General features: G+C 39.0%; 1 protein-coding gene across 1 annotated transcript; it reads left to right on the forward strand.

Annotated features, from left to right (window-relative positions):
* The first annotated feature begins 2,677 nt into the window (after nucleotides 1-2,677).
* On the forward strand, nucleotides 2,678-7,542 carry LOC122092082 (mitotic checkpoint serine/threonine-protein kinase BUB1-like). Its single transcript, XM_042662396.1, has 8 exons — nucleotides 2,678-2,715; nucleotides 3,212-3,349; nucleotides 3,457-3,507; nucleotides 3,582-3,729; nucleotides 3,833-3,990; nucleotides 4,071-4,161; nucleotides 5,660-5,770; nucleotides 5,850-7,542. The coding sequence occupies exons 1-8, from the start codon at nucleotides 2,678-2,680 to the stop codon at nucleotides 6,093-6,095; spliced, it is 981 nt and encodes a 326-aa protein (XP_042518330.1). The 3' UTR covers nucleotides 6,096-7,542.
* The last annotated feature ends 8,779 nt before the right edge of the window (nucleotides 7,543-16,321 follow it).

The raw sequence follows: 16,321 nt of genomic DNA on the forward strand, positions 1-16,321 counted from the left end.
TTGATCCGGGCGACGAGTTCCCAATGGTGGCATATTTTACCATAACAAAACCCATTAGAATTGAACGACTCCATTTGAAACAGGTGATACTGTTAGCATAGGATAATTTAGATATTTTATTCAAACCCTTATATTTTGCATAAATAAATCCCGTCATTTCATATATTAAATACATAAATTCTATATTATATTATATTCTTACATTAACTTCAGAAAATAAGATAAAAAGAAAAAGAAAAAAAAAATTACAAGCAGAACCCTAAAATAAAATAAAATTATTAAAAAGAATAGAATAAGAGAATTGGAGTAATTATAATATTGAGATAAAAGGAAGAAGTTTGGATAAATAAAAGGCAAATATATATTTTTTGGTAAGGTAAAAAAAAAAAAAAAAAAAAAAAAAAAGGCAAATACCAAGGAATATAAGTTAAGTCTAGTGCAATTTAGATGGCATACTATTTTAACGGGAAAAAAAAAATGCCGGACTAAAGAAAAGTGGAAGTCTCGTTAAGTGCACAATCCAGAAGCATGTTGTGTGTCTAGTCATTAGGAATCTTTCTTCTTATCATAACCACCGGCGCGCCTCCTGAGGTCTTCGTTCTCATCACCACCAGTGGTGTAGTAGTCATCGTCGTTGTCTTTATCCTCCTTGCCCACCACAGTCTCTTTGATCTTCGCCCCGTCTCTTTCGCTGCTTCCCATGCCTCCTGCACCGTCTGCTTTGCTTTTTCCCCTAAGCTCTGTGCCGTCTCCGTTTTCCTCTCCGTTCCTTGCTTCGTCTTCTCCTTCATATTACCTACCACGTCGCTCGTGGAATCTTGGACTTCCCTCGCTTTCTGTTTGGCTGTGTCCTTCGCCCTTTCGGTCCCTTCCTTCACAGTATCCTTCGCCCTTTCGGACATATTTGATGTCTTCTTCGACGTTTCTTCTGCTTCATTTCGATCTTGCTGCGATCCATGCACTACATAACAAGTCATCAACGATAAACAGAAACACTGTAGGATGGAGATAGATTATAGGAGTCTTTTACCTCAGGGTATTTGGAAGAGGAAAAGGCGCAGCAAACCGTTGAGACCTTTTACCGGTCGATGAAACTTGAAGAGAAAGAGAAGGGTTTTGAGGGAAGGACTTGGACACGTTGATGATCAATGCATTCTTCGCTAGATAGCTCGCTGCCATGGTGATCAGGTGTGGTTTTGGCTTCTGTAAATCTGAAAGTTGAATGCCTTCTGTGTTCTCCCGTCTTGTCCACTGGAATATAATAAGGGTGCCACGGGAAGCAGGTGGCGCCATCACTGCCGGACACGTTCTCTTGTCAGAGACACGTTGCCAAGGATGACCTCTTTGGTACTTCAACCAGTCAACACATATTCTTCTAAGTTTCAACTAGCGAGAATGGACCTGCTACGATGTCTGATCGGCACATAAAATCGGAAAAATCACTTTATATCTCGTACGATTCTGATCACATGGAATTCATTCATTTATTTATTTTTTAAAGAACTCTCATTGATGATCATTTACGTGACAAGGGATTTTATTGAAGCATCAACCAAGGGGTTTCTCTGCGGGTCTAAGAAGCACAGCTGGAAGGATGGACAATTAAGGAGGTGTCATCTAATTCGGAAGATATTCATACTAAATGACCTAAGAACCATTTCACGGTCTTTGAGCATCTTCCCTCAATTTTTGAATGTTCATACCCTCTTAAGTAACATTCCTCTTATGCTTAAATCTACGGATAAACTGGTTGTTTTTTGGGCCAAGATAGCTCTTACGACCATGAATAGGAGTACCAACTATAATTTTTGTAATCCAAATTATGATGCTCCCATGCAATTTCTTTTTTTTCTTGTCCCATAAAAATGAAAAAGAAGGTGGATTCCATATGTGGATCAGGGCGGTCCGTACAAGCATTCTCTTACGAGGACCAAATCTGGACTCATAGCCAAGTAGCTCCAACCCCGCTCATAAAATGGAATAATTCATCTTCCTTTTTTCATGCATACCCTCTTAGGTTTTATTATTTAAAAAAATATCTTTCAAGATTCTATTCTTTGCTGCAAACTAGGCAGCAATCAAGTTTCATTCATCCAAAAACTGTACCGGGTCACGCGACCCATAGCTATTAATAGAGGAAAAATTTTGGCTACTACTTGGGTTGCAACACGCCAAGTAGTTGGTAATAAAAAAAATAGAATAATTTACTCCCCTGTAGGATTCATAAAGACCCTCGTAGGTTATTATATTTTCAAAAATACAATTTTAGATTCCATTTTTTTTTGGCTGCCATAAGGGTGCAGCTACTTGACTGTAAGCCTACAACCTTGACAACTAAATTTCATCGTTGATGGATCGTCATTTTTCTATGTTATTTTAAAGTGTGAACTTTTTTATTTTTTGGTAAAATTTAAAGCAGAGACTTAAATAGATATATACTTCCACATATCTTCCCCCATTTCCTCTTTATATATATTTTTTATATCGAAAAAAGGGTGCTCCATAAGGTAAGCAGCGCCTATGAGATAGTGAGGTTTGGATCAAGTCCTCATACGAGAACCATTCTCATTCATGTGTTTAATCCACACTTGGAATTTACTCAATGAAAAGCCTGTTTTAAGAACAGAGAGATTGAGAGGATTTCACGTGTTCCAAAGTCGAACCCACAAGAGCTACAATGAATTCGGGTCAGGTCCTCGTACAAGAACCATTCCTGTACAGTGCCTGATCCACACTTGGAATCCACTTAAAGTGAAAACCTATTGTAAGAAGAGAGAGATTAGGTGGATTTCAAGTGTAGAAAAGGCAATGTATGAGAATCGTTCTCGTACGAAGATATAATCTGAACTCTACCACAACCATCCTACTCCTCATATGAGAACCATTCTTGTATGTGGCTGATTTGCACAGATGGAATTCACCCAACAACCAACTCTATAGTGGATTCCGTTTGTGTTAATCAGCCTATACGAGAATGGTTCTCATAGGAGAATCTGATCCACATTCCAACTTGTGACCTTTGCTCTTTAATTGTGAATTCAGATCAGGTTTACATATGAGAATAATTTCGTACATTCCTAATCCGTGGATATAAGATCTATGAAATGAAAAGAAAGAGTGAATTCTAGATCCACGGACTAGATCCACGGACCAGGTACGAGATTGTTGTCGTACGTTGAACCTGATCCGCCTTCTTTTATTATATATGCAGTTTAAAAGACACACATTCAAAATCATATCTTCCCGCTCTTCCACGGAGAAGAGAAAACTGTGAGATTTGTAAAACATTTCACGAAGGTCAAGGACTCAACTCGAGGAAGGAAGAAATACATGGCTCGGTCATTTGCAGGTATCATTTCAGTCAACGTCCACCATTTGCTCCGCCTTTTCATCTTCATCTTCTCTTCTTTCGTAAAATTACAGAATGGATTACTGAAACGCTCGTCATTTTCTCAGGGATTCGGAAGACAATGCCTCTGCCAACGATCCCCTCTTGCAACGGCTATGGTACCTCTTTATCCCTCTCTCCCTCACAGTGTCCACAAATCTAGGTCTTAGTTTTCATTCTTATCTTGATCCAGGTCAATCAAGAAGGAACTTGATGGTTTAACCTCAAGTGTTGACTCGGTTTCTCAATTTGAAACCCTTCTCAAGGACTGCATACTCAAATTCAAGGATGATAATCGGTACAGGAATGATGTCCGATTTCTAAAGATATGGTTTTTATATGTAAATCCTCCAATCTAGAAAATTTCTCATCTTTCCCTTATCCTTAAGCTATTTGTCTATGAAATTCATGCTATAATAATCTGCTAAGCGATTTTTAACGCAGGTTGATGCTGTTGAAGACTTTGAAAGCGTTTTCAAAATGATGGAGGATAGTAGGATTTGTCTCACCTATTCTCTACGCTATGAATGTTCTGCTCTGTTTCTGGAATCAAAGGGGAAGCTGGTGGATGCGCTTGAAATTTACCGAATGGGCATTTCTAGGTTAATTTCTTTTCAGGTTTGTTTTTTTGGGTGGTAGCTTATTTTTGTCTATAACGCTTTCAATGCTATTCTGGTACTAGGAATGCTGAACCTCTTGAGAGGCTAAAGAAAGCGGAGAAATTATTCATTAGCAGAATGTCTGCCATAGTGGATGCCTGTTCGCTTAAGGAGGTATGCTAAAATTGATCTTTGTACCAGGGAATCAAATATGTTTTTTGTGCGGAACTAATTGATTTTCATTTGTAAATTATTTTATTTTTTTATATGCAGTCGACTAGTAAGTCTGCTATTTGTTTTCTTGTCCAATCCACATCGTACTTGTAATTCCAATTGATTGCCATGACATGAATTTATGAAGCCCTCCGAGATGTTGAACTTTTCTGTAGTTAAATTTCCATTTCTTGGACATGTGAAAGTATGAACTACTGTTATGTGGCTCTTGGCTCTCCTTTTTCATTCTATAGTCTTTTTAAGGCAACTGCTGTTGCCATGGTTGTGTAACAGATGATGTGTTTATATGTTCCCTTTGTAAGGGATTAAAAGCAAGGCAAAAAATAAAAAAATTTCAAGGATATAATGTTACATTGAAAGAACTTTTAGATGAACATTGTTTCATTGATGAAGGTAGTAGAAACTGAAAGACATTTTTTGACATAAGCCAACATAAAATAGCTGAACCATTTTCAGTTGCTAAGAATTGACTCCTAATTTGAAGCACCTTCAGCCACATTATTAACATGAAAAACAGATACTTGCAATGATCTCCACTTTAATTTCACCTAGGTAACGACTTTTGGACCTCTTTTTCACTTGTTCAGGACAACTAACGTAGTCCTTTACCATTACTATAGAAAATTTATCAGACTGGTGAAATGGAATAGTAGAATTTGATCCTATTGTTTTTCTCCAACTGTTTTCTCCATAAAGTCTGCCCATAGTTTGCTAAAATATTTTTTTGGTTTTTTCTCTATGGAGATTGAGGCTCACGGAACTGGTTGGGAAACTCATCGAAAGGCTTGTAATAACTATGTCATCTGAAACCATTGTTGCAGATAGGATGCAAGAGAATGTATACTGATTTTGTTTATGTAATGAAATATATTTCAGGAAGAACATGTCAACAAGCTTTCACCCGTCCAACTCTTGTATGTGTGTACTGTGAACGGATGTTGAAAAGGAATTAGTGGAACAAAATATAACCTGCCACAATCTGCTCCTTTCCATCTCTTATAGTTTTGGTGATTGTTTACACAATGATAGATTTCCAGTTTAGAGGACTCTAGAACCCAATCATCAAGAGTTATATTATTCAGGTAGTGTTTTAAGCCAAACACCAATCAATAAGTTATTTTACATGTGGAACATCATAATATCATACGTAGGACAATGACTTCTGTAATGTACACCTGAAAGAAATTGCGATGAGCCTTTACAAACTCTCTAGCTGTTCATGATTGTATAAATCAGTCAGTTTTGAAATAAAACCAATGTGATGATCTTAACTTATCAGTACTAAAACATTTGATTTGAATCATTTAAAATATCTGTGTGAAATGTTTGGTGGTTTGTTAGTTCTCTTTCTGACTGTTTTTGCATAAACGATTGCCTATCATGCTGTTACTTTTTTGTGAGTGATGAGATGATTGATCCTGTAGAGTTCCTTTTGTAGATTGATTGCAGGGAATCTGTTAATCCTGGTAAGAGTTCCATAAATCCATGGTCAATCTCCACCATCAAAAGTCTACTGATGAAGATGAAGAAGCAGATATTGAAGTACAATGTGAGATAAGTTATTGATATTTCTGGATGTTTTCTCTTTTTTAACCTCTAATTTTAACCATGTTCTGGCGATTTTCCAGGGATACCATTTAAGTGCTAAAAATTATTCGGGAAAAGTTCCATTATCTTCTTTGCAAAGAAATAAGATCATTGAGTTAGGTAATATTCTTAATGTGCTAACAATTTCCATTCTACTACTGGTTTATTTTTTATTTTTCCATGTCTCACCCTGTGCTTTGTTTCCAATTAAAAATCAGGGTTTTCCATTCTGCTACTGGTTTATTTATTTTTTTCCATGTCTCACTCTGTGCTTTGTTTCCAATTAAAAATCAGTGTTAAGTTTCCTCTTAATTTACGCATTTTGACTGTGTTTGATAAGACCATTGAGATAAGAATGGGGGTAGTCCAGTTTCAACATGGAAAACAATCAACTGTAATTTGGAAAAGTTGGTCAGGTGTACTTTCCTTTTTCTCCTTTTAATTTGAGGCGAGATTTCTTCTCCCTATATATTCTTCATCAATATCTTATCATTCTCATTTAAGAAAACTTAATTTATTTTTGTTACTATGAATCTCTGAAAGTAATGTGTCTTTTGTGAATTTTCAGTTGCAATAAATTTAGTTATATGGCTTACAACTTACAAAGACTGGCTTACTAGGTTGGAGTAAGACATCACCACTGAAGTGAGATGTACTAATTTAAATTACTTACGTTATCCATACTCCAAATATTTTAGTAGATTATTATCCTTGTTGCTTTCTATCTAGTGTTTCTCTTGCCTCATTGCTACTTCCTTGTTAGATTTGATTTGCAGCTATTTCTGTTCCAGCCATAGCTTAATTTTGCATTGGTCATCAGGGTTTTATATTCCATTACAACTTAACCTTTGCTGCTGTAATCTCTTCCAAATTGAAAGTGATTGAGTGATTAATCCTTTCTTAGGGAGCTGGACATATGCGATATAAACATCATACTTTCCTGAAGTTTGGTTTTCTTTGTTTATTATACCATACCGAAAGGCACTTTTGTTTATTACACCATACAGTTGCCTCAGTGGGAGTGAAACTCTCTCTCCCTCCCTTCCTCATAAATGCTTTTCATTTCCCTCGGAATAAATACTTCGTAAAATTCGTTCAAGTCCATAGAGGGTTGCAAAAAACTATTGAATTATGGAAACATTATCTATCAAACAAAAAATAGACAAATAATGTAAACATTGAGGGTGAATTTGTTTTAGATTATTTTTGGGATATGGGGAGGCTCTTTTGAGAAAAAAAAAGGAAAGAGAATATAATTCATTAAGTTGTGCTTGGTTGTCAAGAAAGAAGTAAAAACATAAATCGGAAGAAAATAAAATTTCTTATTGTTTGGTTGTAAGGGAAAGAAAAGAAAAATAATAAGAAGTTAAATAAAAAAGGTGAGAGAGAGAGAGAGAGAGCTCTCTCCCTTTAATTTCTTTGTTTCAATGGCAATTGTCACAAGAGTGCATGTGTTGGTATTGTTGTCAACACCAGAGTTGTCAAGGCGGTGAAGGGGTGCCTAAGCTCTTAAGCAACAAGGCACCTACCTAGGCGTTGACTATGTATGTGACTAAGGAACCCTGGTGTTTTTTCTCTCCCTCTTTTTTAACATTATTTAGTATGCTACATATGCCTTATGTCATAAAAAATCAACATTAAGCCATATCAAGTCATAAAAAAGAATATTAAACCACATCGAAATCGAATTATAAAAAATCAACATTAATTCACATCAAGTCATAAAAAATCAACATCCAGAGAAATGTTCTTGTTCTCTAAGAAGTTTGGTTAGGCAAATGATTTTATTTTTATATGAGACCTTTTGTATTAGGTAGAGCACAACCAACTTTCTAACAAATCCAAGATTGTTTAAATCTGAGTTGTATTGACAAAGTTATGTTCTGGTCAAACTTAATTTAGGTGCATGAGTTCTGTTAAAAATTTCTTGAATGAAAATATATTTATGGACATCAAAACAAAAGATTTTTTTACCGCACTTTTTGTTTTTAGCAATGTTATACCATGATAAGATTTACAAAATTTTTAAAATTGAGAAAAACAAGCAATTGAAAGTTGAAAATCACCCCTTTAATAAAAAATCTAGTTTTTATTCTTGAACTAGATGCCTAGGTGGTGCCTTGATAAATATAGTCATGGTTAACACACTCACATAATGCAGTTATCAATGACATGTTAGTGGCAATGATGTGTATAGCTGGGTAGTTGCATATAGGCCAACACAGAGGGGGAAGTGGCATGGCAATGCTGGCAGAGACAGTATAGTGTTGGTAGTTGTTAGAATGATTTAGCAGAATTTCTTGGAGAGTTGGCAGCATCTGTGATATGACACTAGTGATTGAGCAGTGCTGGAGGTGTTAGATAAGTACTAGGCAAAAGCAAGGAGTGACATGACACTCAGGGTCAATATGACAGTGATTATGCAAATAATTGCCATGGTGCTAAGGCGAACCAAATCGGTGGAGGGCTATTTAAACGCTTAGATGAACAAGTTGCCCGCCTAGGCATTGCCAAGGGGCTTAAGTCGTGCAAGTGTTATTTTTTATTTTCCCTATTTTCTAACATTATATCTTGTATCATGAAAAATAAATATTAAGCCACATCTAGCACAACATTCTTAGTAAAAGATCATTAGCCCTTCCTCTATCTCCTTTATCATGTCTTCCCTCCATCTCTTCAAATCCCTATATAGGCTTTGAATCAGTCTTCTCAAGTCCAACCTCTTTCTTTCTAGTGTTTCTGTCCCTTGTCACTCTTGGCTCCTTGATCTCACTGGTTTTTCTGTTGGGTCCCTTTCCTGTCAAATATCTTGACCTTCCTCTTATTCCCACTAGGCGGTTTGCCATTGCTCTCCAAGTCTTGTACTGCTCTCCAATTCTTGATCTCCTGAGGAAAAGACTCCATCTTTGGAAATGTAAGCTTCTATCCTACGTTGGCCACCTGGTTATCATCAGATTAGTGCTGCAATCCATTAACTACATTATGTGTTCCTTCCTTTGGAAAGGAATTATTCCTCTGCCCAATGAGTTGGGCTAGAGTCTGCTTCCCAAATCTGAAGGCGGCTTAGGCCTGAGAAAGATCAAAGATGTCAACACTGCTAGCATTCTCAAGCTCATCTGGAAGATTATCTCCAAACAACATAGCAACTGGGTCTCCTGGGTCTACTCCTCTCCCCTCAGAAATGATTCTATTTGGACTATCTCCCCTTATACTGATGCCCCCTGGATCTGGCATAACATTCTTAGCAAAACCTTGGTGCTATCTCTTACTCCATTGACAATGGCTCCTCTACCTCTCTTTGGCTAGATCCTTGGCATCCCCTTCTTTCCCTTATCACCCCTTGTATCCTCTACTCTTCAGGCCTTCCCAGATGCGCTTCAATGGCTTCCATCATCTCTTTTGGCAAGTAGTCCCCTCCTTCCTCTCTCCCCCTTATTGATCTCTGGTCCTCCCTTCTTTATTTCCCCTGGTCACCAGGGAAGAGACGATCAGATCACCTGGCTTCTCTCCTCTACTGGCTAGTTCACATTAGCCTCTGCTTGGAATCACATTTGCTCCTCTAGTTCCACTTTTCCTTGGAACAAAATCATTTGGTTCAAAGGTCACATTCCCCTTCATAGCTCTACTACCTGGTGCGCCCTCTCCAACTGCCTTCCCACGCAATTGTTCCTCATCTACCGACACATTCTAGTCTCTCCCTTCTGTTGTCTTTGTTGGAATGATGTTGAAGATCCTGATTATCTTTTTCTCTCCTACCTGTCTCCTCTTTGGTCTGGAAAAGGATCCTCAGTACTTGTTGGCCTTCCCATGGAATCCTCTCCTTGAGTAGAGAATGGATCTGGGTAGATATGACTTATGGCGGCTCCTCCATTTGTGACACTGTCGGGAAATTGGCTTTTTGTGCAACATCAACCATCTCTAGCTGGAGCGAAGTCTTCGTAGATGGAATTCCAAATCTCGTTATTTTGATAAGATTTGGATTGCCATCTACTTTGATGTGAGCTTCAAGCTTGCTTGTCTCTGGTAGAGTATGCTCCATGACACCATAAGGAACAGGCTTATTCTTGTCTCTTAGGGTCTCCCTCTCACTATCGTATCCCCCCTATTTTGTCCCCCTTTTGATGTATCCCCGTTGATTATCTTTGTTGCTGGGGTTATCCTTTAGTTCTTTTGTTGTGCCTTCCATCCTTTTGAGGTTTAAGGCTTAGTCCCCTTCCCCCCATCTTTTCCCCCTTGTACATTCTCTCCTCTGTTTGATATTGAATTTATTTATTCATAAAAAAATTACCAAAAATCAATATTAAGTCACATTGAGTCATAAAAAATCAACATTTAGAGAAATGTTCTTGTTCTCTAATAAGTTTGACTATCAAATAATTTTATTTTTATATGAGACTTTTTGTATTGGGTGGAGCACAAAACTTGCTTTCCTACAAGTCTTAAGATAATTTAAGTCTAAGTCATAATAACAAAGTTATGTTCCGATCATACTTATTTTAAATGTGTGAATGCTGTTAAAATCTCCTGAATGAAAATAATTTATGCACATCAAAATAAAAAATTATTTACCATACTATCGGTTTTTAGCAATGTTTTTACCATGATAAGATTTATAAAATTTTCAGAATTGAGAAAAACCTATGCATATGAAAGTTAAAAATCACCCTTACAACTAAAGAATTATTTTTGTTCTTGGATTGGTGGGTTGGCTTTTTATCCTTTTGGAATTTGATTTTTAAACTATTTTTAATGGACTCAAATAGGGGCTGTTTGCTTATTTATGATTAATATTTATATTACTTCAATTATATTTGACATAAATAACTGTTGTGCCTTGTAGTAAGTCGACAATGCAAATAAGGAGATAGTCGCTTGTACAACTAGAGTCCTTGACAACTATGATTCTATGGGTTTCGGGCTTAGTTGACAATGTCTAGGAAGCATTGAGTATTTCTAGATTGTTAATAGCCAAATTAAGGTAGAATACTTGATGAGATCACTCAAGCCTTTATTTATGATAAGCAAAGCAAAAGGAAAATTACAAGTATGCCTCCTTCCACCGCCCCTCACTAATTAGGGTAGGTGGAAGGGGGAAAAGCCTAGAATGCCCCTGCAACATTAATTAAATGATTCAACACTCCCCTTTAAGTTGGATTATAGATATCACATCTGCCCAACTTGACTAAACAAGGATGAAACATTTTCCTACTAATCCCTTAGTAGACACATCAGCTAGTTGATCACCAGACTTCACAAAGGGAACACAAATCAAACTAACATCTAATTTCTCTTTGATGAAGTGTTTGTCGATTTCCATATGTTTGGTACGGTCATATTGTATTCTATTATGAGCGATATTGATAGCAACTTTGATATCATAGTAAAGCATCATTGGAAGACAAACAGGTACACTAATATCATCTAATAGTGTGCATAACCAAGGATTAAAGTATCGGTAATGGTCATCGTATCGGTCGGCCAAAATTAAGATACGTATCAGAGGGTATCGTATCGTATCGGAGATACGCTAAAGATACACACATAAATGGATAGGAAACATTTTTTTAAAAACTTTTGCATAAAGAATTTGCATAATACTGTTGATAACAAGTATTATGCAGAAACACTAAATTGAGGGTATCGCACTAAGAATTCAAGGTGTGTAATTGTCCCATAAATGTAAAATCCTTGTTCTCAACCTTGATTTGAACTTTAGTTGGAGAGAAATATGGCTAACAGCAACTTTGGAACAAAAACCCCTCAAAAAATCGTGTTTTTCTAAAAAATTACCCATATTAGCCATTATATGACAGTAATGCATTGTATCGGCGCATTCTGATACTCACCGATACGTACCGATCGATACCAAAACATACATTTGACCTCGATTTTATATTTTCCATAGAGTAATATCGGTGCATATCGTATCGTATCGATGTGTATCGGTGGTATATTGATGCATTTCGGTATGTATCGTAGGATATATGGATATAAAATGATTTTAAAAATTTTATGTATCGTATCGGTGCGTATCGTATCTGTCGGCTAAATTTAAGATACATATCGGAGGGTATCGTATCAGTATCGGAGATACTTTAAACCATGTGCATAACCACAACACCACAAATTCCTTGTGCTATAGCATGCAACTTTGCTTCAGAATTGAATTTAGCCACCACATTTTGCTTCTTGCTGCTCCAAGTGACTAGATTCCCACCCATGAATGTATAATAACCTGAAAACGATGGGAGCAGTCCAGATTTCAGCAATAAAGTGATGGGGGGGGGTAAAAGGGGTGAAGTGGGGATGGGGAAGGAAACAAACTTACCTTACCTGCTCTTCAATTCTAAGGAGAAGAGAAAATCAGGTCCTCCAAGATGAAGAAGTGCAGTTCCACGTCGCCTGTTGAAGGAGATGAAGTGTGAGGCATGGCAGTCTTCAATTGCTTGGACAATGGATGAGAGGCGTGACAGTTTTCAGCAGCTTGGACAATGGGGTGAGAAGCGTGGCAATCAAGGAGACAATAGAAAGAGGGAGAGAGAGAGAGAGAGAGAGAGAGAGAGAGAGAGAGAGAGACACTACTTTGGCTTTCTTTCAATAATTTCGTTAAAGAAAAAGGTGCGGCTAATGGCCTTACATAAATAATAAGACAATTACCAAAAAAAGAAAAGACTAATCTAGGAACATAATCTCATAAATAAAGAAGTTTCCTAAAACCAATAGGAAAAATTATTTAGTTTCCTACTCAATTCAAAGACCTAAATAAATAAGATTCTAGGAAATAAAAACTACTAAAATAATAAATCAAATGGGGCCCACACTGTCACACCCCGTTCACCCTGAACCGGAGCGGTGACCGAGTTAACACCGGTTAACCCAAACCTGCCAGGATCATCAGATACTGTATTCCACCACAGCATACATACACTAACATCAATTCATCAGATCAGCGGAAGACTAAGTTTTACCTGTAAATAATTCCCATATACTTGATACCCAAATGATAATACCATAATTATATACATTTGGGCCCGAAGGCATGATATATACACAAAAAGAATGAAGTTCAAATATCAAGTATATATACATGAATTTATCAAAATCATCAGAGTACACAGCTCGGCTCGATCTCAAGGCTGGAGCTCAGCTCGGCCTCAGAACTGCTGTCCTGCAGCACAGCTCTCACACGCATAGCCTACGTCGTGCTCAAACTCATCAGGGGTCCACCAGTCCTCATCAGGAAACTCGACTGCGGGACCCACCCCAAGCTCCTCAGATGCATGACCTGCAAAATCATCTAAAAAGGGGTGTACACGTGGAATGAGCTCACTAGCTCAGTAAGTAGAGAGGTGGACCACACACAACAGTCCACACATCACAACACATCATATGCACTACATGCCATGCAAGTCATTTTAATCACATACACCTAATCAACATTACTAAGTCTTTGGTTTTAGTGCTACTACAACCACAGTGCGCGTATACTCCGGGTACGAGCCGCGAACTCCCTCCCGCGATACGCCCATAGGGCTGTTGGAGAAGGCCCACCGTGAGTACTCGGAAAAATAAAGACAATGCCGTCCACCGGCTCTCAACAGAAATGTAAATAAATTAAATGACAGTGCTGACTCCAGCAATTTAAAAGCAGTACAATTGGCCCTCTTGAAATACCACCGGGGTTGCCGGCTGTCCTACACGACTCGCCGGGCGTAATGCCTAACCGCCACAGTGTCCGACAACCGCGACCCCTGCTTCCCCCCAAATGGCAACCCAACACCTCAACCCCTGTTGGGAAGGGTCGTAGCACGGGATGGTGAGACTCCTAATACCGCATGCTCCTATATGCAGTACGACTGCATAGTGCCTCCGTGTCCCATACCACGGGCCACCAATGCATTCGTTTCCAAGCCGACCACGGCATCTAATCTATCAATGCATTATGCAACATGATGTCCACATTCAACATATAACATCTCATTTAATTTGCAATTGAAAGTAAACATAGCATATATGCACATCAATGAGTGGAATGACTAATCTATACAGCATATTCATGATGACATGACTAAATTAGATATAGTTATATGAATGCCAAACAAATGCCTTGAAACAAGGCCACACGTCCTCTCTCCACTTACTTGTAGCGTACAAGGAGTTCCGCTCGGTACGGGTGAGATCCGGAGCGATTCGGGTAGGATTTGGTGAACCTAACATAATTGAGAGGGGTTAGTACTTCACCATTTTAGAATCAAAATTAATGAAATCCGACGTCAAAATCGTGTTTAGAACGTCGAAAGAAGGTCCCACGTCCGATTTGGGCTCGATCGGACCTAAAAATCACATTCTGGCCACTCGGGTGGGTCACTCAGGTGGGTTGTCTACCCACCGGTTTTGGACCGGCGGGTATGGACCCGCCGGTAGGACCCGCCGGTCCTACCCGCCGGTTTGGCCAGGGACCCCCCTGGTCCTCTCAGGTGGGTGTCTCAGGTGGGTTGTCTACCCACCGGTCCTACCCGCCGGTTTTGGCGGAAAAACCCCAGTTTCTTCTCAACTTCTTCCATTCCTTGGGGACCCAAATAGGGCTTTTCTCAACCCATTCTTCACACCTTTAGAGTCCTATAGGATGGTTCTAGCTTAGATTTGAGTTAGATTCAAGTGAGGGGAACCATCTTACCTTCCTTGCTCAAAAATGACTTCAAACCCTTCAAAAACACTTCCAACTCACAATGCTCTTTCTACCTTGTCAATACCTCTTCAAATCCTTCAAGATCAACACATAAATCATCTATTAAACCTTAGATTCAACATTTCAAAGGGTGTTTACAAGATCTTGAGAAACCATACTCAAATCAAGGGTTTAAAGCGTGGGTATGGTTAATGTTCATCAAACCCAGCTTTTCTTACCTCCAACTGTAGATCTCGAGTTGAAGATTACTCTTCCGGCACCGGAATGGCAAGATCGAGCTTCGGCGCCGCTGAAATCCTTCCTCTCTTCCTCTTCCTTTCTTCTTCCCTTTCTTTTTCTCTCTCCTCTTTACTTTTCTCACCAAACGTACGAGGGTAATAAATGGAAAGAAAAGAAGTCATAAAGCTTTATATACTATTCCTACTTAAGTGAATAGTGATGGATGGGTCACTCAGGTGGGTGGGTGTACCCACCTGACATACCCATCCGAGAGTCAAAACTTGGGATTTTGACCGGGCTCGGACCTCGGCTCAAACCCCACCCCAGGCATACATTGTAGCCTACGTATATATCTTAAAATACAGATATAATACCTGTTTTATCCGTACATAGCCTTATGGTAGGTGCACGTACACGGTTTGGGCACTCCCGTCTCTTCTGGCACTGGCTCGGACTTGTCGGGCCAGCCGGTGTTTAAGGTCACCCGTGCCATCATAGCCCATAAGGAACCCGCTCTAACATCCTCTGGCTCGGTTCCTGCATGGTTAAACCGGTTCAACCGCGAAATCAGACCGGGTTTAAGAAGCGGGATATTACATTACCCCCCCTTCTGAAAAATTTCGTTCTCGAAATTACGTACCTGGTTGATCAAAAAGATGAGGGTACTTGGCTCGCATTTCTTCTTCTACCTCCCAAGATGCTTCTTCAAGTGAATGATCAGCCCATCGCACCTTTACATAGGAAATGGAGCGGTTGCGAAGGGTTTTCACCTTCCGGTCCAAAATTTCAGCTGGCTGCTCTGTATAGGTCATATCAGCTTCTAGGTACCCTGGTTCCACGGGTAGTACATGAGTTGGATCATGCACATACTTCTTCAGCATGGATATATGGAATACATTGTGAACATTTCCAAGCGAAGGTGGCAGAGCAAGCATGTAGGCTACTGAGCCAACCCAGGACAAGATCTCAAATGGTCCCATGTATCTTGGGCTCAACTTCCCCTTTCTGTGAAACCTTTGCAAACCTTTAGTAGGAGAGATCTTGAGAAATACCTTTTCTCCTGGCTGAAATTCAATCTCCTTCCTGCGGGTGTCTGCATAGCTCTTTTGCCGGGACTGAGCTGCTTTAATCCGTTCTCTAATAACGTCGACCTTGTCACAAGTCATTTGGATCATCTCAGGTCCTAACATTCGACGTTCACCTACCTCATCCCAATACAAAGGAGTTCTGCATTTTCTGCCATATAATGCCTCATACGGAGCCATCCCAATTGTAGCTTGGTAACTATTATTATATGCAAACTCCATAAGAGGTATATATTCTTCCCAACTGCCACTCATCTCCATTGCACATGCCCTGAGCATGTCTTCTAATATCTGTATGGTTCGCTCCGACTGACCGTCCGTCTGTGGGTGAAAAGCTGTACTCAAATTCAGCTGTGATCCCAAGGCACGCTGTAAGCTTTTCCAAAATCTGGAAGTGAACCTTGGGTCCCTATCTGAAACAATGCTCACTGGCACTCCATGTAAACGCACTATGTTGTCCATGTAAAGTTGTGCTAGTTTGGCCATGGAGAACTTGGTCTTGATAGGAATGAAGTGGGCA

Source organism: Macadamia integrifolia, chromosome 2 (assembly GCF_013358625.1).
Source record: "Macadamia integrifolia cultivar HAES 741 chromosome 2, SCU_Mint_v3, whole genome shotgun sequence".
NCBI lineage: Eukaryota > Viridiplantae > Streptophyta > Magnoliopsida > Proteales > Proteaceae > Macadamia > Macadamia integrifolia.